Below are 21,678 nucleotides of genomic sequence, written 5' to 3' on the forward strand. Positions count from 1 at the left end.
CAACTGAGCCACCCAGGTGCCCTCTATGGAGCATTTTAAAAGCTTAATTGGATTTTCACTAAAAGCCTACAAAAACCACTATTTCCACCTCACAAAGAGAAAACTGAGACTCAAATTGGTTAGGCAACTTGTCCGACGTTCCAGTTAGAATGTGGCAGGCCCTGAGCTCCAACTAGGTTTGTAAGAGGCGGTAGTCTTCTTCTTAAGATTAAAATAAAGTGAGGAGAGTACACGAACTAGAGAGTTCCAGATATCTTCTCATGGAGACAGTGTTAGGTATCTCTAGTAGACTAGAAAGACTAAAACAGCATGTCATAAACTCTGGGTTGAATCCTAACACCACCTGGTCATTTTCGGCAAGTAAACACCTTTCCACTAATAAATGTGGATATATCATCTCCTTCACTAGATATTGTAACCTTATAGGTCACTGGGAAAACATGTGAAAATACCTGGCACAAAAAGAACATACTCATCTGGGGGGAGGGAGAACTTTTCTATTAATGAACCCTCAAGCATGCTATTAAAAATGGGGTCACAGTTTGAAAATGGCTTTATCATTCCAAAAATCGAACTGCTGTCTTACTCTCTGCCTTTCAGATGGTGCCTTACTCATCTAAATATAAAAGTAGAAAATGCTACATAAAAAGAGTTAAGAAAGTCATACAATAGGCAAAGAAAGTTTTACACACAAAACATATGACTACTTTTCTTTGAGACTCTGGGCTCACATTCAGAGGAAGACTCTCCCCTTTAGTCATGGCACAATATTTAAGCATTTAATTTTCTCACTGGCTATGACCTGAGATGGCCTATGTCCTTTTGATAACCAGAGCAAAAAAAGAATAGTTCTCAATGAGATCTAGAACTTGAACGTCACTGAATAGATAATAAGCCTGGAAGGATTAATGTATTCAAATAATCATTTCTTTGCCCAGATGATCTTGTTTAGTTCCCTTTAAGGACAGCTCTCCGGGAAAGAAGCACCATACAGCAGTCCAAGAGTTTCTAGTTGTGCTTGCTGGGTGTTCTGCAAATGCTCCTAGACTGATCAGTATCAATTTGTTTCGAATTACTTCAAACAACAACTAGTCTAAGTTAACAGCAAAGCTGGAACTCTAGAAGAAAAAAGGCAATCTGTGGTGGTAGGGGCTGAAAAAACGGTGTAGACTATTTCATTTTCTTGACATTTCTACTATCTCTGGATCTTAGTCTCTCTGGATCTTAGTTTCAGTGAACTTTGATGCTTCATTTTCATCTAATTCATGTTTTAGTGATTTGCAAAATTTCTTATCATTTTAAATTTGACGACAGAGAGTCAAATGATTTTAAATAGGACTCTAACACTGTGTTATTGGCTTATTCCTGAATTAAAAGCCCTCCTTCCTCTATTTACTAGGCTGCATTTCAAGTGAGTGGCCCGCTTGCTTTAATTTCTTTTTTAAATTTACAAGAGAAAACTAATTAGTTATCCACATTTAAAGATTGTTGGTAAACATTATTCTAAATGGTTAGGAGGAGGTCTATTTTATTTTTATTTTTATTTTTTAAGAAAGGCAGACTGCCACGTGCACTGCCTCATTTGGATGTGTCTGGAGTCTTGGAAGCTTGACTACCCTACATTCTCCTACAAATGGACCTTGAGAGCTTGTTTGGAGGGAGGTTCTAGCAGGGGAACGCAGCTACTCGTATACCCTTGACCGAAGAACGGTCCTCTCGGTCCTCTCCTCTACTGGGGAAGGTCGTCCTCTTCGACTGAGAGTGCAGCTTCCAGAGGGACACACATGGAGCGGTGAGGGAGGAAGGGGACACCCGCCTAGCCAGCCAGATCAGCTGAATCAACCCTGGTGATCAATGGAGTGATAGATGTTGCAGCCAGATCGCCCTCACATCCGAGAAGGTCTATTTTAAAAACATCATCATCCATGGATATAGAAGTTTGAGTAAAAAAGATTTTTAAAAAAGATTAAAAAAATAAAACTAATAACCACATACATTTTTGGAGTTCTTTTTATTACATTGAGAAATCTCAGAAAAGTACAAAGCCCATGGAAATAGAAGCATTTCAGAAAACAAAACAAAATATTTGCATACATTTTAATGACAGCATTTTAGTTTTGATGTTAAAAAAACTCATGATTTCTCATTAAAGTACATTACTCATGATTTAAGTACATTCTGAAGTACTGGGAAAGGATTTTATATCTTTTATATTTGAACCTGAATTCCTAAAAATGGCTAAGTTCTATTATATTTCTGGAGATTAAGTTCATGATAATGATTAATAAGAAAAATGATTTTACTGATTTATAGTGGCTTTGAAGAACAGAAACAGAAAATAAGCATATATCACACACATACCCCTTTAGGCAGTACATCAGATCTAAGCTGAATTAATATAATAATGTTCAGTATTTTTAATTGCTACCAGTGAAAACACATAGATCCCACTACAGAAAAGGGATCTGGTAATATCAGAATGACTCTTTGTCATATCAGTGTTTTACATTGAAGTTACATAGATAAGTAAATGATGCTGAAGTCCATGCTGTTTCTATCCTCAAAATCAAATAAATGTCTGATTACATTCTAGACTCTTATCAAGGGTCACTGTGAAGCACTAAGTAAAGATAGTTACCATTTTTTGCCAAATACAATATAATAGGCCACCGGAGGCTATTAAGTTTAATTAGCTTTGGGTAACATGGCAATTTTCAACGGCTTTTAGGTCACATCATACTTTCCATTGCTGCACTATGACAACTACTACTCCTAAGAAAATGACAGTAAATGTAAAGGAGAAAACAAAAGAAAATAAGTTAGATCTCGTGATAGTTCTTCTAAATATTGGTTTGGTTTACCCTTGAAGTGGAAATCAATTCTCCAAGGTTTGGAAGGAAAACAAAAGCATCTTTATACTTCACAGCATGTATTTTGGAGGTCCAATGATTTATCCACTGCCAGTGTGGGTTAGCTTGTCATGTTCTCTTTATTCAATGTCAACTGGTTCTGTAGCTATTAATGCACTTAACTGTTTCTGAGCACAAGAGAGGAACAGTTCCAAACTGGACAGGCTTCTCTGGCGGATGACTTGATCAAGCTGTTGGTTTTTTGTTTTTTGTTTTGTTTGTTTGTTTTCAAAGAGAGAGAAAAAGAGAAAAAAAAATACACTTAGTTGACAGATAAAGAATATTATACCACCGAAGCCCACTAGAGAAAACTTGAGATAATGATGTAGAAAATCAAATAGTGCCTTACATTCAGAGACAATGGAGTCACTAATTCTGGCCTGTAACAGCTAAAGTGAGATGATGCTCATTATAATTTTAAAAACTGATATTGGGGAGTGCCTGGGTGGCTCAGTCGTTAGGTGTCTGCCTTCGGCTCGGGTCATGATTCCAGGGTCCTGGGATCAAGCCCCACGTCAGGCTCCCTGCTCAGCAGAAGGCCTGCTTCTCCCTCTGCCTGCTGCTCCCCCTACTTGTGTGTGTGCTCTCTCTCTCTCTTTCTCACTATCAAACAAATAAATAAAATATTTTTATTTTTATTTTTATTTTATTTTATTTTTTAAAGAATTTATTTATTTATTTGACAGACAGAGATCACAAGTAGGCAGAAAGGCAGGCAGAGAGAGAGAGGGAGGAAGCAGGCTCCCCGCTGAGCAGAGAGCCTGATGTGGGGCTCGATCCCAGGACCCTGAGATCATGACCTCAGCCGAAGGCAGAGGCTTTATCCCACTGAGCCACCCAGGCGCCCCATAAATAAAATATTTTTAAAAAATTGATATTGGTATTCAGTTATTGGAAAATAGCCTAAATTCAGTCACAGTGATTTCAGAAAGCGAAGATATAAGGATGTCAGTTCTTAATGAATATACAGACTAAATAGCCACAAAGAACATATAAATATTATAGATGTGAAAAACAAAAGAAATACACAGTACAAAAATACAGCATAATTACATCATGCAGAAACTTTAGCAGAATTAAGAAAAAGTGAAGAGACCATGTCCTGAAGTTGAAGTTAGAGAAAGTTCTTGGGACAAGTGTATTTTAAGAAATACTTGATACTTAAAAAAAAAAAAAAAAAAAAAAAGAAATACTTGATACTGTTGAAACTTATTTGACCTGGTCTTCCTGCTGAGTTAAGAGACTATTTTAATGTATCAATAACAAATATAGTGAACAAAAGGTTAATAATAAAGTCATATAATAAAGAACTTTCTGGATGGTAAGGATTATTTAATACATCAAGTTAAGTTTCTAACTTCCCTTCTGCCCTAAAATATTTGCCCATGATCCAACAGACACATGAAAAGATGCTCAACACCACTCATTTTCAGGGAAATGCATATCAAAACCACAAGGAGATATCACCTGACACCAGTCAGAATGGCTAAAATCAACAACATAAAAAAGAACAAGGGATGGTGAGGATGTGGAGAAAAGGGAACCCTTATGCACTATTGGTAGGAATGCAATTGGTAGGAGACGTTTGGAAATGTATGGAAGAAAGTATGGAGGTTCTTCAAAAAGTTAAAAATAGAACTACTGCATGATCCAGCAACTACACTACTGAATATGTACCTAAAGAACACAAAACACTAATTCAAAGGGATACATGTGCCTGTATGTTTATTGCAGCATTATTTATAATAGCCAAATAAAGGAGCAGCCCAAGTGTCCATTGATTGATGAATGGATAAAGATGTGGTGTGTGTATATTTTATATACATAATGGAATAATATATATAATAATGGAATATTATTCAGCCATAAAGAAGATTGAAATCTTGCCATTTGCAATGACACACATGGAGCTAGGGAGTATAATGTTTCTCTGACTTACTCTGAAGTAAGTCAGAGAAAGACAGACACCATGTGATTTCACACATATATGGAATTTAAGAAACAAAACAAATGAGCAAAGGGGAAAAAAATGAGAGAGAGAGAGGGACAAACCAAGAAACAGACTCTTAACCATAGGGAACAAACTGATGGTTACCAGAGGGGAGGTAGACTGGGGGATGGGTGAAATAGGTGATGGGGATTAAAGGGTGCTCCTCCTGTGACGAGCACTGAGTAATGTACAGAATCGGTGAATCACTGTATTGTACACCTGAAACTAACAGAACACTGTATATTAACTATACTGGAATTGAAATAAAAAACAATTTATTTTTATTATTTTTATTTTTTATTTTATTTTTATTTAAAACAATAAAAAATCAACTTGCCCATGGTGTAAAAATAACCAATGACAACACATTGCCTACAGGCTACAGAAAAATGAAATAACTAAAAAAAAAACAAAAAAAAAAAGGCAAGAAAATTCCTTCTCACAGTATATACTTGTCAGACTTATATAAAAGCTGACATAATCTTCCCATAAGCTTTCCCCAACATAAAAAAACAATACAAACAAGAATTCTGTTAAATTCCACCTCTATAAACCACTGATATCCAAAATGACTGAAAAACTGGAAGGTTAAAATGTTGAAATATCCTAAAAATTAGTTAGTAAAAAATGCATTTAGCAAAATCTTCATGTAAAACACTGAACACCAGTAAGACTCCTTTCAATTCTAACAGTTTGGGATATATATATATATATATATATATATATATATATATTCTCTCTATATAAATATATATATTTACATAATATACATTTATATAAACATGATAGAAATATATCTATTTATATAATTATAAATAATATATAATTATATATAATATAATATTTATATATTTTAATGATTTGTAGAAATAATATATATTTTTATGATTTATAGAAAGAATATATAATATATAATTTTATATATAGAATATACATAATCATATTTAATTTATATATAATTATATTATAAATATATATAATTCTAACAGTTTGGGATACATATATACACACACACACACATACACACACGCACACACACATACATACAGAAATAGGATTTCTGTTTATCGTTTTTCCTCCCTTTTTTCCCCTTTTTCTTTCAGATGATACCTTCAGGGGAATATATGCCTTTGCCTCCACATGTCTATTAAACAAGACAGTTCATTACAATATAAACCCCAAATGAGCAGAGATCTGGTCTGTCCTGCTGATGACTGTAACCCCACATCTAGAAGAGGGTCTGACACATGTTAGACACTCAATAAATCTTTGCTGAGGTTGATGAATCAAGAAGTCTTCAACCAACCAGAGCAAGGCAATCTATCAGGAAATGACAGATCCATGTTTAATTCTAAAAGTGAAAACATGTTTGACCTAGTCTAAAAGATAAGTAGGAAAGGGAAAAAAAAAATTGAAGTATGAATATTTGTAGTTTTAAAATTTTACACTTGGTCCAAATTTCAATAAAACAGAAGAAGGTACTAATACCAGTTGCAGTCCATTCCCAGTGGTTTCTGTGTACTTTTGGAGGGTTTCAAGCATTTAAAAGATGGGTTTTTAAAAATATTTGGTCCTGATCTTAATTGTTAACTATGGGAGGGTTCACATAATCGCATTGTTCCAACTGCCATTACTGGAACTTCCCCATCTCATTTTTAAGAAACTACTTGACTGTATTCCATCATTTGATGTAGCTGTTCTCCCCACTGATAGACATGAAAATTTGTTCCAGTTTTGTCTTGTTTTTGAAGCACCACGGAAATTAACAACCTGAGTGCACTCCCTTCAAAAGATATTCAAGGGTATCTCTTGGACAGATTCCAACAGGTGAAATTTCTACATCATAAGATCTGCATATTTTAAATTGTGATAGATAATACCAAATTGTTTTCCAGAGTGGGGATGCAAATCTATCAGTCCCATGTGCAAGTATATGAGAGGATGAGTTTCCCGTTTTCTTCTTTCAAAGGGTTGCATACCTTTCCTCTGTGCATTTATTATTATATATACATATATATAAAATATTTTATTATTTATTTTGAAATTATTCTTTTGATAGAATAAATATTATATAAATAAATTATAATATAAATATTATAAATAAATAAATAAATATCTATTGGATCACTCTTAATCTTTTGCTATTATAACCAATGCTGTAATGAACATCCTTGAACACAGACCTCTGTACACCTAAGCTAGATCTTACAGAGACTGCTTAAGCCAAAGCCTGTGTCACCTGCAATGTTATTTCTGTCATGAATCAGGTTTCCATGTAGGCAAGAATCTGTCTCTGGGCTCCCTGTTCTGTTCCACTAGACAATTCACCTATCACCACACAAATATAATGCTGGCCTAATTACTACAACTTAACAATAAATCTTAATGTATCACATATTAACAAACACATTACCAACCATAACACCAATATTTCAGAAGAATATAAATTAGTGACCATCTGTAATAAAACTGAATTTAAAAAGGAAGTGGGTGAGACTACAGATAGTCTGATACACTTTTTCATACAGCACAAAAGCCAAGCAAAATTCAGAAATGTATTATTTCGAGTTACATCAATAGGCAACAGAATATTTGTTTTTGAGGCAAGGAAATTATGCAATCACAAATGAGGATAGTTGTATCTGGAGTTGTATATAGAGTATGGTGTCAGGCAGATGGACATCTGGATTCATTCTGAGGGGGCTTCATGGGTGTTTTACAAATATGTTTCATAACTCATGTGCATATATCATAAATGTTAGCTTTAATAGTTCAAAGACTTCTAGAAGCTCCCTAGAATAATTAGGAGTTGCATTAAAATAAAAGTTGACTGAGTATCTTAGAATTTATAAATATTACACAGAAGAGAAACTTTTCTCCTGAGGGCCTATTGCACAAGCTCACATAATTAACAAGCTGCCTGTGATTGTCGCTAAGTGACAATAATCATCTGGGTTTGTGTGCTCAGAATGAATATTCTGTAATTTTTTTAAAAAGCAGGGATATATTCCTGCCTATATATATATAATATATATGCAAAAATATGCAAAAAGGTTTAATAGATTTATTTAAGTATACCAAACACTTCTCTCTTTTTGCTTGTGGAACTAGTGGATTAGAAGAACATGGACGGGGTGCCTGGGTGGCTCAGTGGGTAAAACCTCTGCCTTCGGCTCAGGTCATGATCTCAGGGTCCTGGGATCGAGCCCCGTATCAGGCTCTCTGCTCAGCGGGGAGCCTGCTTCCCCCTCTCTCTCAGCCTGCCTCTCTGCCTACTTGTGATCTCTCTCTGTCCCTCTCTCTGTTAAATAAATAAAATATTTAAAAAAAAAAAAAAAAGAAGATGATCATGGACATACTAGTTTTGGGTTTAGGCAGCTCCAAGTTTCACTTCACATCTTTCAGCATGCCTCCCCAGAACTGTCTGAAGTCAACAATCCACTAAATCAACAGGCACTCAACACTTTAAGGAGCAATAAGTTGACACTGATCCTTTATGGGAAGGAAGATAATTTGGGCCATCACAGAGCTGAAATTCCAATTTGGCGCGTCCTTCCTGGACATGATACAAAAATCCTGTCTGTGAAGAGGAACACTTGAGACCTTTCTCTTAGAAAGATGGCGGATTCCTCTCCCTGAAATGAGTGCATCAAGCTGATGTTCTTGGAAAATTCCTGAATTTCAACAGTTTCTGTTTTATTAGGCATTACCTTACTATCCTTTATTGAGGCAAGAAGAATTTTGGCAAAGTATTCAACTTTCTTTGCCCCTTGAAGACTGGAGCTTAGTCCTGTGTTTGTGGCTTTCATTTCAAAGTGAGTCAAAGATTTGTATTCTATGACTTTGTGCTGACAATATTATGTCTAGAGTAGTGGTGGCAAGCATTTCTGGGTATGGGATTTACAATCTCTTCCTAACCAAGTAGCTCTAACTGCTTTGTTTTCCCCTCCATTTTCTGTTGCTTCAGCTGAAAAAAAAAAACAAAACCCCACCCACCCTGGAAATTCTGAGGTCTCTGAAACAGACCCCTGGGCTTTATAAATCTTTCTTCCCTCTTTGCATCATTTCAGTTTGTATACTACTAAAAGCCATTGCAAAGCATATTACTTGCTAAAAGTTAATAAGGTTAGGAGGAAAAAAAAAAGAACAAATGAATTTCTAGTAATTCCCTGCATTAGATTTACCTGTTAGTATTTTCTGCCACAGCAAAAGAAGAAAAACATCTCTAGATCTTAGCTTTCATTTCAAAATACAAATATGATGGATGGTGAACTTATAGCACAATTCAAAATCAGTAACAAACAAAAATGGCTTATTTAAGAACTGTTAAGAACACCGTTTACAACCCAGAAAATCTGATACATAGTATGTGTGTGTATAATATGTATTTTATGTATATTATATATACATATAATACACTTAGTACTAATTGTGATTTCACTATCTCTGGGGCTTCTACCAACAAGACACATAAGAGATGTGAAAGTATTAAGTTGACTTCTATCAATGTTACTTTTCCAGCCTGCCCTCCACCATATTTTAAACTATGCTTAAAAAGTGATCTATTTTTAAAAAAAAGCTAGAATGGATATCAAATTCACTGATGGAAAGTGATTTCATAAACAAATGTTATCAGTTTAGTAGTAGTAACCTTTATGGGTTTGGTTTTTACATTCACTAACAAGCTCTTTCCTGAGCACTGAGGAAAGGTATGATGATCTGAAACTGTAATTACTCAGACAGATTTTCCAGTTAATATCAACATATTGGGTAAGAAAGATTGTTTACTGTCTAATAAGAAACGGAATAGTTCTTCAGTTACTTATTTATTATAGTGCTGACCTTTTAATGGTGTATTTGGATATGAATGCTTCTCTTTTTCTGACTGTATACACCTCTCTCCAAGAAACCCTCAAGCTGCTGTTTCATTTACAAGTTTGAGATTGAGGCATTCAATTAGTCAATCAGCTGATCAATAAAAAAGTCAAGATTGACCCCTATCTGTACATTATGGCTCTGAGACCTGAGCAAAAAAGGTATACTATAATGTCCTTTTCCTTAAGAAGCTTTTAATCTTTTTGGAGAGACACACATGCAATAATTGAACAAGCAGGTGCTCTTATGTAAAGAGAGAATCTACTGGAAGATCATACACGGGGTGGGGGCGATCATGGCAGGAAGATAGCAGTGCAAACGTCAAGGAGGCGCAGCTTGAACAGGAGCTCAGAGTATCAAGAGCGTTTCCTTAGACAAAGAGAAGATGTATTAGAAATTTTAAGAAAGCACATTAGAAGAACAAAGACTGTTGAGAGACTCTGAGGAAGGAAACCTGAATGCAGTGGAGAAAGTCTGCTTACAAGTATTCAAACACTCTTTCATTCCCTCATTTATTCACTATTTCTCCAGCACCTACTATGTGCCAGACATCATTTCAGGCACTAGAAATACAGTGATGAATGAGACAAGTCTCTTTCTTATACAATTTATACTATAGTTTGAGGAAACAAATAATGACTTTTCAGGTAGAGATCAGTCCTCTAAAAATAACAAAGTAGCCTCTGACAGAGAGAGGGAGAGATTTTGAGGTAGGATGAAGAGGGAAGGCACATGGACAGGGTGGTAATGAAGAGAGCTGAAAGGAATAAGGGAGGAATGGAACCATACAAAAGCATCAGGAAAGGGCACCTGGGTGGCTCAGTGGTTAAATGTCTGCCTTCAGCTCAGGTCATGATCCCAGGGTTCTGGGATCCAGCCCTGCCTCTGGCTCCCTGCCCATCGGGGAGCCTGCATCTCCCTCTTTCTGTTCTGCCTGCCGCTCCCACTGCTTGTGCTGTCTCTCTCACTGACAAATAAAATTGTTTCAAAAAAAAAAAAAAAAGCATCAGGAAAGAACATTGCACGGCAGATGAAATGGCAAAGGCAGAGTCCGAAATGTGGGTTCAGATCTGGTGTGACTGAAGCCTGGCAACACATGTAATAAAATGGAGCAAAATGAGCCAGGGGGAGAAGGAGGGAGGATCCGAGAAGCAGACGGTGCTCAGAGTGTGGCGGACGTTACGGGTCGTGGGAAGACACTGGAGAGTTTGGAGTAGGACTGTGACCATACTCGATGTTAGAGAAAGAGCGGACTTTGTTACTGTGGGCAACAGACGGTAGTGGGGCGAGCGCAGAAGAGGAAACCCCACTGAGGAGACTTCTGGTTTGGGAAGGGCAGACCACCAGCCAGACGGCCGGCAGTGTGAGCTCGGAAGGTATCTGAGACGGGATCAGCTTGGGTTGCTGAGGGATTAGGAGTGGGGGTAAAAGGAATAGAGAAACAAAGGTGATTCTCAGAAGGATATTGCCATTTCCTGGTGATGGACTGCAGCTGGAGTGAGGTGGCCCTAGGAAAATGAGAATTTTGTTTTGGACAGGGTTAGTCTGTCTAATCCTATCAGTTATGGCAGATTCTGGATGGAAGACTGCAGTTCAGCAGGGAGGGCAGGGCGAGAGATGCGGATTTGGAAATTATCTGTATGGAGAAGACATTTAAAGCACAAAAGGCCTTAATCTGTGGAATGAATGTAGATAAAAGAAAAGGTCAGAGAACTAAGACCTGGTGCACACTAACAAATGGCCTGGTCAAGGAGCAGTGGGATATGAGGTTTGGGGGGTAATCAACGTAATGGGTTGAACTGTGTCCCCCCAGAAGATATATTTAACTCCTAACTCCCACACCTGTGAATCTCACCTCCTTTCGAAAAAGGATCTTTGCAGATATAATTAAGATGTAAGATGAGGTCATACCAGATTAGGATGGCCTTCAAATCTAATCCTTAGTGTCCTAAGAAGAGACAGAGAAACACGGAAATAGACACAGGGGAGAACACCATGTGAAGTTGGAGGCAGACTGAGGCTGATGTGGCTATAAAGGAAAGAATGCACGGGATTGCCAGCGACACGGGAAGCTAGGAGAGGGGCACAGAACAGATCACACCCTGGAGCCTTCAGAGAAGCACAGCCCCTCCAACACCTTGATTTGGGGACTTCTGGCCTCTGGAACTGTGAGAAAATAAATTTCTGTTGTTTTAAGCCATCCAGTTTGTGGTATTATTATAGCAGCCCTAGGAAACTACTAACAGTGATTTTTCCAAATCGTTGAGGTCCTTACATACCAGAGTAGTGTTTCCCACAATGTATAAAGCACTATTTCTATGTAGCACACGCCCTGTTTGTGTTTTTTTTTTTTTTAAGGCTTTTTAATCAAGTAAGTTTGAGAAATGCAGGCTTAAAAAAGGTCTCTTTTCTTTATAACTTCTCAGCGCTTTTATGCTCATAAGCATTGTGAACTACTAAAATGGCTATAGTACATAGTATATGTGCTGCCGAAGCGAGCACAAATGGCTATAGTACATAGTAACATTTCTCCACTTTCTTAAACTTTGTTATTATGTGTGTGCATGTGTGTGCATAAAGCATACTTTGGAAAATGCCCCACAAATTAATATTTCTTGAGAACTCCTGTAGACTCAAAACAAATTACACGGGGCGCCTGGGTGGCTCTGTGGGTTGGGGCCTCTGCTTTCGGCTTGGGTCATGATCTCAGGGTACTGGGATCGAGCCCCACATCGGGCTCTCTTCTCAGCAGGGAGCCTGTTTCCTTCTCTCTCTCTGCCTGCCTCTCTGCCTACTTGTGATCTCTGTCAAATAGATGAATAAAATTTAAAAAAAAAATTACAAATATAGGAAGAACACTATACTGATTGAGTTTCCCCTTAATGAGTATTCATGGAATTTTAGTGGAAAGGTATTTTGAGACTTCTTAGTCTAGTATCTGTATTTTATAGTTGTGGAAAATTGATCCTCTGAGTGGTTAAAAGACCAATTTCACAAACTTAAATGTCTTCCTACAACTAAAAAATATATTTAAATATATTAACCTGAGTTTATCTTTGCTTAAGAAACCCTCTGATGTATCAAGAATATTCTAGGGCCTCCTAGGACTCCTCCCTAAAAGGTGCTAAGAACCATTCTGGGTGAGATAACATTACCACTCTTAGCCTTAATGGACACATGAAGGAAGTGGATTATGGATTGACTGATTGATTTTAAAGATTTTATTTATTTGTCAGAGAGAGAGAAAGACAGGGAATACAAGCAGGGGGAATGGCAGGCAGAGGGAGAAGGAGGCTCCCCGCTGAGGACGGAACCCATGTGGGACTCGATCCCAGGACCCTGGGATCATGAACGGAGCTGAAGGCCAATGCTTAACCAACTGAGCCACCTAGGCGTCCTTATGGATTGATTTTAAAGCTTAACATGCAAACATTACTGTAACCGTCTGGTATGTTTTATGAAATCATCATAATAAGGCCTGACAGACTTGAAGAAGACCAAGTTATTCTTAGTGGTGATTACTTTTATTCTGTGACACTTAAACATTTTTTGCTCTAAACACCATCATCTTTACTTGTTTCCTATATCCTCCAATTCTGCTTCTCATCACTTTAGCCTAAGAAAATTTACTTATCTGTAACATTACTAGTTGCATTAATGGAGGTCCTATGGTATCTGTTTTATTACTGGTTCACTAACTGTAAACAGTTTCTCTTTTAATATACTCTTTTCTTTATATTTTCAGATAAGCAAATTTGATTGCAAGAGGGATAGATTGTATATAAAGGTTGAGTTTAGACATGAAATCTCCTCTCTGGGAATACAACTATGGCATTATTGTAAATCACATTGAAAGAGACTTTGAACCAACTTCAGGATAATAATGTTACATAAAATACATGTTTAGAATAACTCTGACTCTAAAAGAGTCAATAGAGTCAGGGCAGTGGTTTTAACTAAGGCAGTGCCAGTTGCCTCAACCTTGAACTTCGGAAAATGCAGGCCTCACTTCTTTAGCAGAACCTTCGTAGAGCATCATTCATGTCCCATGAAGACTTTCAATCCAGAGTTCACATCTCCTTTTCTCTTTGAGAACACTTTTCAACTTTAAAGTGTACTTCAAATCTATCTATTTATATAGTTAAAAAATGTCAACATATAAAGAAGTTGTGTAACTTTCTACCATGCACAAGATGAATTACAGATGCTCTTTTAGAGTAAATGAGAAACGGGTATTAAGAGTCTTAAATCCTATCAGCCACAACTAAAGGACTGTTTTTTGGCTTTGTTTTATTTTGTTTTAAGATGTCTTAGGGTAAGTAAATTCTCTGTTTTTGAATCATCTAAAGTAAGTTCTACATATTTGGGCAGTTCTGCCTTTTTATCTCAAACTGCCATAGAATCCACTGGGAAATGGGAATATTCATTTTAGCTTTTGCTAAATCATCTGGACAGAATAAACCAATATGCATTCCAGACTCCGATGTGCAGGCAAACCACCTTAGAATACAACCTTATTTGATCTTAAAGCAAACAGCTGGCTGGAAAAGGATGCCCTATGGTAGTAAGTAAAATTTTACTCTTACTTATCTGGTAGCAGGCACTAGACTTTATAATATGACCTTCCATATGTGAAGTTCAATGAATTTGGGGGAAAAAAATAATTCTGGTAACAACTGCTTTACTCCTAAGTCTGAAAATTTCCAAAACAATGTAAAAAAAAAAAAAAGGGAAGCCACAGATTGAGGGAAATTTTAGAAAAGAAGGTAAAGGTAGATAAAACTAATAGTAGTTGTGCAGAAATTCTGTCTTAGGCCTTTAAACCATACGGTTATATTTACCCATTAATAAGTTCCATATCCTACTTTCTAGAGTTCAATGGCAAGGAAAGTGTTTACCTCAAATATAAGATGGATTGATTCTGGCAAGGCAGACTAACTGATTTTAATATAACATTCCACATAAAATTTTTTCATCCAATTTGTTACACGCTCCCAAACAATGAAACAACCTTTTTTTCTACATTATTTTTTCAAGAACTGGGTTACTGCAAATACTGCAGTCTGCAGGATGACATTCTATAAAGTAAATAAACACAAAGATCCTAAAGAAATACTGTTAAGTAATGAAATGTTTAAGTAACAAACACAAACTCTTGTATTTTTTATCAGTTCATCTTTTTAAAGATTTTAGCAATTCTTATGTGTCAATATAAGGAATAATATCTGCCAATTATTATCTATGTCCTCTTTTGTTTTGACCTTCAGCAATATAAATTTCATTTTACTTTGAAGCAGAAGAAGGAATTACATGACCTCTTGGGTCCTGTCTCCCCATCCTATCTTAAAATCTCAGATGACTGATAACATTTGCTTTACATGTGTCAATCTACAAAAGCAGGCAAGTGGCTGTCTTCAAGGCTTATTGTGGAGCTCTGTGCACACAAATACTGAAGATGATTTACAGTGCAGGATCAATAACCCTGTAACATTGAATTAAGTATGCACATACTTTGTGAATGCAACTTTTCTTGTTCTGAGATTCTTTTTTTTCCCTAAAGATTTATTTATTTGACAGACAGAGATAATAAGTAGGCAGAGAGGGAGGCAGAGAGAGAGAGGAGGAAGCAGGCTTCCTGCTGAACAGAGAGCCCGATGTGTTCCCAGGACCCTGGGATCATGACCCGAGCCAAAGGCAGAGGCTTTAAGCCACTGAGCCACCCAGGCGCCCCTTGTTTTGAGATTCTTGTTCACCTGCCATGCACAGGTGAGCCTCTTTATGTGTTGTATTATTTGTCTATTATGTGTAACCAATCACCCCAAGTCTGGTAGTTTAAAACAAAAAGACAAATATTTATCAACTCATGGTTTGTGGGTGAGGGAATTGGGTGCTGCTTAACTGAGTGCCTCTGGCCCCTGCCTATGTAGGGGTTGCAACCAAGTTCTTAGGTGGGCTGTGGTCAAGTCAAAGTTTAATTGGGCAAGATCCTGCTTCTGACCTCTCTCAGTGGCTGCTGACAGGCCTCAGAATCTCCATTTGTAACAGAGCTCCTGTGAGTCCCTCCACAAGGCTGCCTAACGATAAGGCAGCTGACTTCCCAAAGCAAGCAATCCACCAGAGAATGAGAGGAATCAAAAGCACATCAGGAGAGCGGGAGAGCACCCAAGACAGAAGCCACAATCTTTTCATAACTCAATTCCACTCAGTCCAGCCCACACTCAAGGTGGGGAGATTATAGTAAGTGCACTGGGAAACATAAAGTATGTATTATCTCATTTTTATTCTCTTGGAACTCTATGAATGAGGACAGTGAGGCTTAGAGACAGATAGCTGGGCCCAGCAGCAGGGCCAGGATTCAAATCCAGGTATGTGTGATACAAACCTATTCTCTGAACCACAATACTACACTGCCTTCTCAGATAAGGACTTCAGCTATGACTCGGGTCCTTGCCATAATATCTGCTGTGCGATAAAATATGTAAGTTTCTTGCATTGCATATACTCATGCAAAAACCTGTCAAGATGCCAAAAGCCCTAAAGTCATTAAAACATGTAGTTATCTTCTCTTCCTAAACAGTAGGTTCAGGAAGGTTCCTGTTATATTAATATACAAATAGTTCCTTGAAAATGCAACAGAAGTGTTTAAAGAAAAGCCAGCACAATAAATGCATCATATAAGAAACCATTGCCTTAATCTACAAACTTCAGAGGCCACATATAAAAACAACAGACTACTTCCTGCTAGGTCCATAACAAAAGAAAAGGAAAATGTAATTAATAAAGACAATCAATGTATGGTATGGATCTCACCTTGCAGCACCTTGGAGACTAAGACAGTCCTCACTTGCTTACCATTACATTTCCATTACTACTCATACAACTAGTCAAATACCCAAGTGTGAAATACTCCAGAGCTGTGATGCATATCTGATTGCCAGTAGGAAATCCTCAGTATTCAAAATCAAACCAATGGAACAAAGTGCCATTTAATCAAATGGAAGTTAATTTGAATAGACTTTTTTCTCTCATTTTGAATATATAGGACTGCCCCTCCTTTTCATTCAGGATTTTATGGTGTGTACTTGATCACTGAAGCCTTACAGAAAAAATACCATCTGTCTGGCACATTTTAAAACAGATTTATCCTACTGAGGAAACCAAGTGGGAAAACATAAAGTCAGTCCTCCTAAAACCCCTTGCTGCCTCCCAGCTGGATCAAGAAACATAAGAAAACCCTCACCATCCTCCTTCTTGTAAACAAGTAAAGGAAGTTTGCTTTCAATTAGGAAAGCTAAACTTGGATATTAGTGCCTAAAAATGGCAATAGCACCTGCTCAAATAGAAGATGCTGAAAAATAATTAACACTAAACACCGACCAAACAGCAGAAAGCTGTGAGCTCTCACTCCAATATCCATTTTTCTTACCCATAAAATTCCAGTTTAGTTCTAGAACGACACAACATCCTCAAGCCGTCACTCGCAAGACTCCTAGTTAGGAGGAGCTCAAGAGATGGGAGTGTAAGTTACTGGGTAGGATCTCTAGGAGAGTTCCTTAAAAATGGGACACACACTTGTCCCAAATTCTTTTTCCTTTAATTTTTCCCCCTTTTCCTTTTTTCCTCCATCACAGATGTATTTACTGGAGCTCTAGCTACTATTCTGTAGCCTTGAAAATGAAGCCTGTGCTAAAGATAGAAAAAGTACAAAGACAGAAGGATCAGAATCATTTTATGACTGTTAAGCTTCCATCTTAGCTCTAAACAGTTTACCTCTGGACTTACTGATGCTGTTATTTCTAGAGTATATGAATGGTAAAAAAATAAAAATAAAACAACCACAATGATCAGGTTGTGGTGATCACCTGAACATATATGTATTCAACTTTCATTGGCAAGTATCTTTTTTTCCTCTGATGGAGATTTAATATAAATATGTACATGTCACAGAGTGCTAGCTGCTTATCAGAGTTAATCTGCAGAATCAGGTCCAGAGACAAAACTATCATATTTTACACATAATGTACACAATTTTAAATTGATTAGGAATTTTATATCTCCAGACATCCTAAGTGAACTTGTTCATTAGGTAAAATTTTATCACTATAGTTTAGAATCCATCCCCAGTATATGCTTTACAACATTTTTAGGTCTTATTTATTTATTTTTTTACTCTTCTAGTTTTGTGAATGCAACTTTTCCTTTATATCTCCATCAGTTTCACACTCATTTTTTTTTTTAAAGATTTTATTTATTTATTTGACAGAGAGAAATTACAAGTACACTGAGAGGCAGGCAGAGAGAGAGAGAAGGAAGCAGGCTCCCTGCTGAGCAGGACTCGATCCCAGGACCCTGAGATCATGACCTGAGCCGAAGGCAGCGGCTTAACCCACTGAGCCACCCAGGCGCCCCCACACTCATTTTTTTAAAAAAGATTTTATTTACTTATTTGACAGACAGAGATCACAAGTAGGCAGAGAGGCAGGCAGAGAGAGAGGAGGAAGCAGGCTCCCCACTGAGCAGAGAGCCCCTGGGATCACGACCGGAGCTGAGGGCAGAAGCTCTAACCCACTTTGCCACCCAGGTGCCCCCACACTCATTTTTGATGCTCATTTACCATTAAACAGGATTTTTAATAGAATATATTTATCTATATGTGTGTGTATTCATATATTTATATATATGATTTAATTTATTTACTTTCCATGAATTACTTCTGGAACAAAATGGTATTTAAACTAAAAAAATACTTCAAGAATCATATATATGTATAGGTACCAAAGAGAGTCTGATCTAAACCATATAAAACTTACGTCAACAATAAATAGTATTAATAACTAACATGCCAGTTAATGTTATAAGAACTTTACATGTGCTAAATCATTTTATTCTCATAACAATTTTATGTGAAATAAGCACTATTTTTATCTCCATTTTATAGATGAACAAAATGTGGCCCACAGTTTTAAGTACTTGCCTAAATTTACACATCTAATAAATGGGAAATCTTGATTCAAAAACCCATCCCCCAATCATATACTGTATTTCTATTACTAAGAAGAGAGTACACCTATCCCCTGCTACAATGTTAAAGGTTTTTCTAAAAAATGGGACAATCTAGTACTATTAAAAGAAAATAAGAAAAGGCCAACAATCTTTCTCTCTTTAAAAATCTGTGGGAAATTTGCAAAGCAGAATTGGTGGCAACTTAGGTAGAAATTACATAAATTGATGATCCATAGCCCAGAGACATTTGTGAGGTTTGTATGAAAGCTATTTAACATTCATTTCTATTTCAGCCATTTACTTTTCTTGTCAACCTAGCAGCACTATTGTATTTGCTTTTTCTTTTTTGTATTTGCTCCCATTTCTTACCTCTATTTGTAGGTGAGAAAGGTTCAGAAGAAAATGTGGCAATTACGAGTTCTGTGGCGTATATCTAGATTTTTCTAAATTAAAGACAGTGAAGAGTTGAAAGTCTCCAGGAATACCAAGATAGTAGCACTGAATTTAACTATATACATTAAAAATTTATTAAATATAAGTATGCCAAACTAAAAATCCAATCACAGTCTTTGATCACTTGAAAACCTAAGAGTCAAAAGTTATATGAAAACCTACTACTCTTCTATGAAAACCTAAGAGTCAAAAGTTATATGAATTCAGAGCATAGAGGCTCTGAATTCTACTCTTCTATGAAAACCTAAGAGTCAAAAGTTATATGAATTCAGAGCATAGAGGTAGAAGAAATGCTTCCTAACTCATTCAGTAAGGAATGAATAACCTTAATACCAAAAGCAAAGACATTACAAGAAAAGAGAACTACAGACCATTTTCTTTCTTGAACATAGACCCAAAAATCCTCAACAAAATATTTGCAAATCAAATCTAAAAAAGTATAAAAAGAATTACGCCTATGACAAAGTGGGATTTACCCCAGCTATGCAAGGCTGGTTCAACCTTCAAAATATCAATTAATGTAATCAATAAGCTAAAAAAAAAAAATCACACAATCTTATCAGTGGACGGAGAAAAATTACTTGACAAAAATCCAATACCCACTCATGATAAACTCTCAGCAAACTAGGAAGAGAGAGAAACTTTCTCAACATAACGAAGACAATCTTATAAACAGCCTAGAGCTAATATCACACTCCAGGTGTCAAATTCAAAGCCTTCCTACTAACATAAAGTAGAAGGCAAGGATGTCCCCTCTCAACCACTCCTTTTCAACATCATACTCACGTCCTTGCTAGTGCAGTAAGACAAGAAAAGGAAACAAAAGGTATAGATTGGGAAGGAAGACCTGAAACTGTCTGTTTTATTATAAAGGGACATAATCAACTCTAGAAAATCTCAAAGAATTCACACACAAAAAATTCCTGGAACCAATAAGCAATTAATAAGGTTGTAAGATACAAAGTTAATATACAAAAGTTAATATCTTTCCTATATATAAGATCTCTCTCTATGTACAATATATGTATATGTATATGATCTATATAAGGAAAACTAAAAGTGATAAAGTCAAAGAACTAAATAAATGGATAGAAACAAGTCCATTGATTGGAAGACTCAATATTGTCAAGATGTCAGTTCTTCCCAATTTGAACTATGGATTCAGTGCAATCCCAATCAAAATTCCAGCAAGTTATTTTATGGACATCAATAAACTGATTCTATAGTTTATATGGAGAGACAAAAAACTCAGAATGGCCAACTCAATATTGAAAGGGAAGAACAGAGTTGGAGGACTGATGCTACCAGACTTCAAGCTTTATTCTAAAGTGACAGTAATCAAGATAGTGTATTACAGGTGAAAGTATAGATGAATACAGATGAACCGGACAGAGCAGAGAGTCCAGAAATAGAAACAGAGAGTCCATAAATATAGTTGGACTGATCTTTGACAAAGAAGCAAAGACAATACAATTAAGAAAAGATGGTCTTCTCAACAAATGGTACATACTGGAACACTTAGATATCCACAAACCAAAAAGTGAATCCAGACATACTGTATATACCTCTTCACAAAAATTAATTCAAAATTAATTACAGACCTAAAGGTACAATGCAAAACTACAGAATAGTGGAAATATTCTGTATATTATAATGAGAGATACATGTCATTATATATTTGTCCAAACCCACAGAATATAACAACACAAAGAGCGAACTTTTGTGTAAACTTGGATTTTGGCAATTATAATGTGTCAATATAGCTTTATCAATTGTGGGGGAATGTTTATTATGGGGGATATTATGCATGTGCCTGATACAGGGAAACCTCTGTATTTCTCTCTCAATTTTGTTGTAAACCTAAAAATATCCTAAAAAATTAAGTTTTTAAAAAATTTTTAGCTATATGGTGGTCTTATTTTATAGCTCTTCATTCCTTCGAAGAAAACACTTAAGTATATTTTTAAATTTATGGTGAGTATATACAGAAATACATATTTTGCTTAAAAACCTAGTCTTCTACATGATAAGAGAGTTTTACATAAAAATGAATTAAGTGTTTCTAGGATTTCCTGGATTGTTGACTGAGAAACTTGGAAAAGCTAGAATGATATTTAGAGAGGAGGATCACCATGCTAACACAGATCTTAGATATACCTCTGCAGGAGTAGTCTTCTTCTGATGTAGTGTTAAATCTGGGATTGCCAAAAATCCAATGGCTCATGGATTGCTGTAAAAATTTTCAATCTAGTATTCATTTTTAAGGGAGTCTTGAACCATAGTTAAGAAGAGACATGTTTATTAATTTTGGCCATTTTAACTGGTGTAAGATTATCTCAATGTGGTTTTAATTTGAATCTCCCTGAGGGCTAGTGATGATGAACATTTTTTCATGTGTCTGATAGCTGTTTGTATGTCTTCATTGGAGAAGTGTCTGTTCATATCTTC

At 36.4% G+C, this 21,678-nt stretch overlaps 1 protein-coding gene and 1 long non-coding RNA gene across 6 annotated transcripts in view; one reads left to right on the forward strand and one right to left on the reverse strand.

The window, feature by feature from the left end:
- The window catches only part of CCDC91 (coiled-coil domain containing 91), a 358,743-nt gene that overhangs the window by 34,748 nt on the left and 302,317 nt on the right, over positions 1-21,678 (reverse strand). For 2 of the 5 annotated variants that reach the window (XM_032347555.1, XM_032347558.1), the window contains one exon: positions 1,993-3,100. The exons of 1 other annotated variant lie outside the window; for it this stretch is intronic. In XM_032347555.1, the coding sequence (XP_032203446.1) occupies positions 2,990-3,100 (111 nt within the window). In that variant the 3' untranslated portion in view covers positions 1,993-2,989. Of the gene's footprint in view, positions 1-1,992; positions 3,101-5,958; positions 6,220-21,678 lie in introns of those variants that run through there. 2 more of the 5 variants (XM_032347554.1, XM_032347553.1) reach the window with 2 other exon arrangements.
- Positions 3,007-21,004, forward strand: LOC116593373. The gene is made up of 3 exons (XR_004286881.1): positions 3,007-3,120; positions 12,246-12,251; positions 20,994-21,004. It is a non-coding gene; the product is annotated as an uncharacterized LOC116593373 (long non-coding RNA).

Source organism: Mustela erminea, chromosome 6 (assembly GCF_009829155.1).
Source record: "Mustela erminea isolate mMusErm1 chromosome 6, mMusErm1.Pri, whole genome shotgun sequence".
Classification (NCBI taxonomy): Eukaryota; Metazoa; Chordata; class Mammalia; order Carnivora; family Mustelidae; genus Mustela; species Mustela erminea.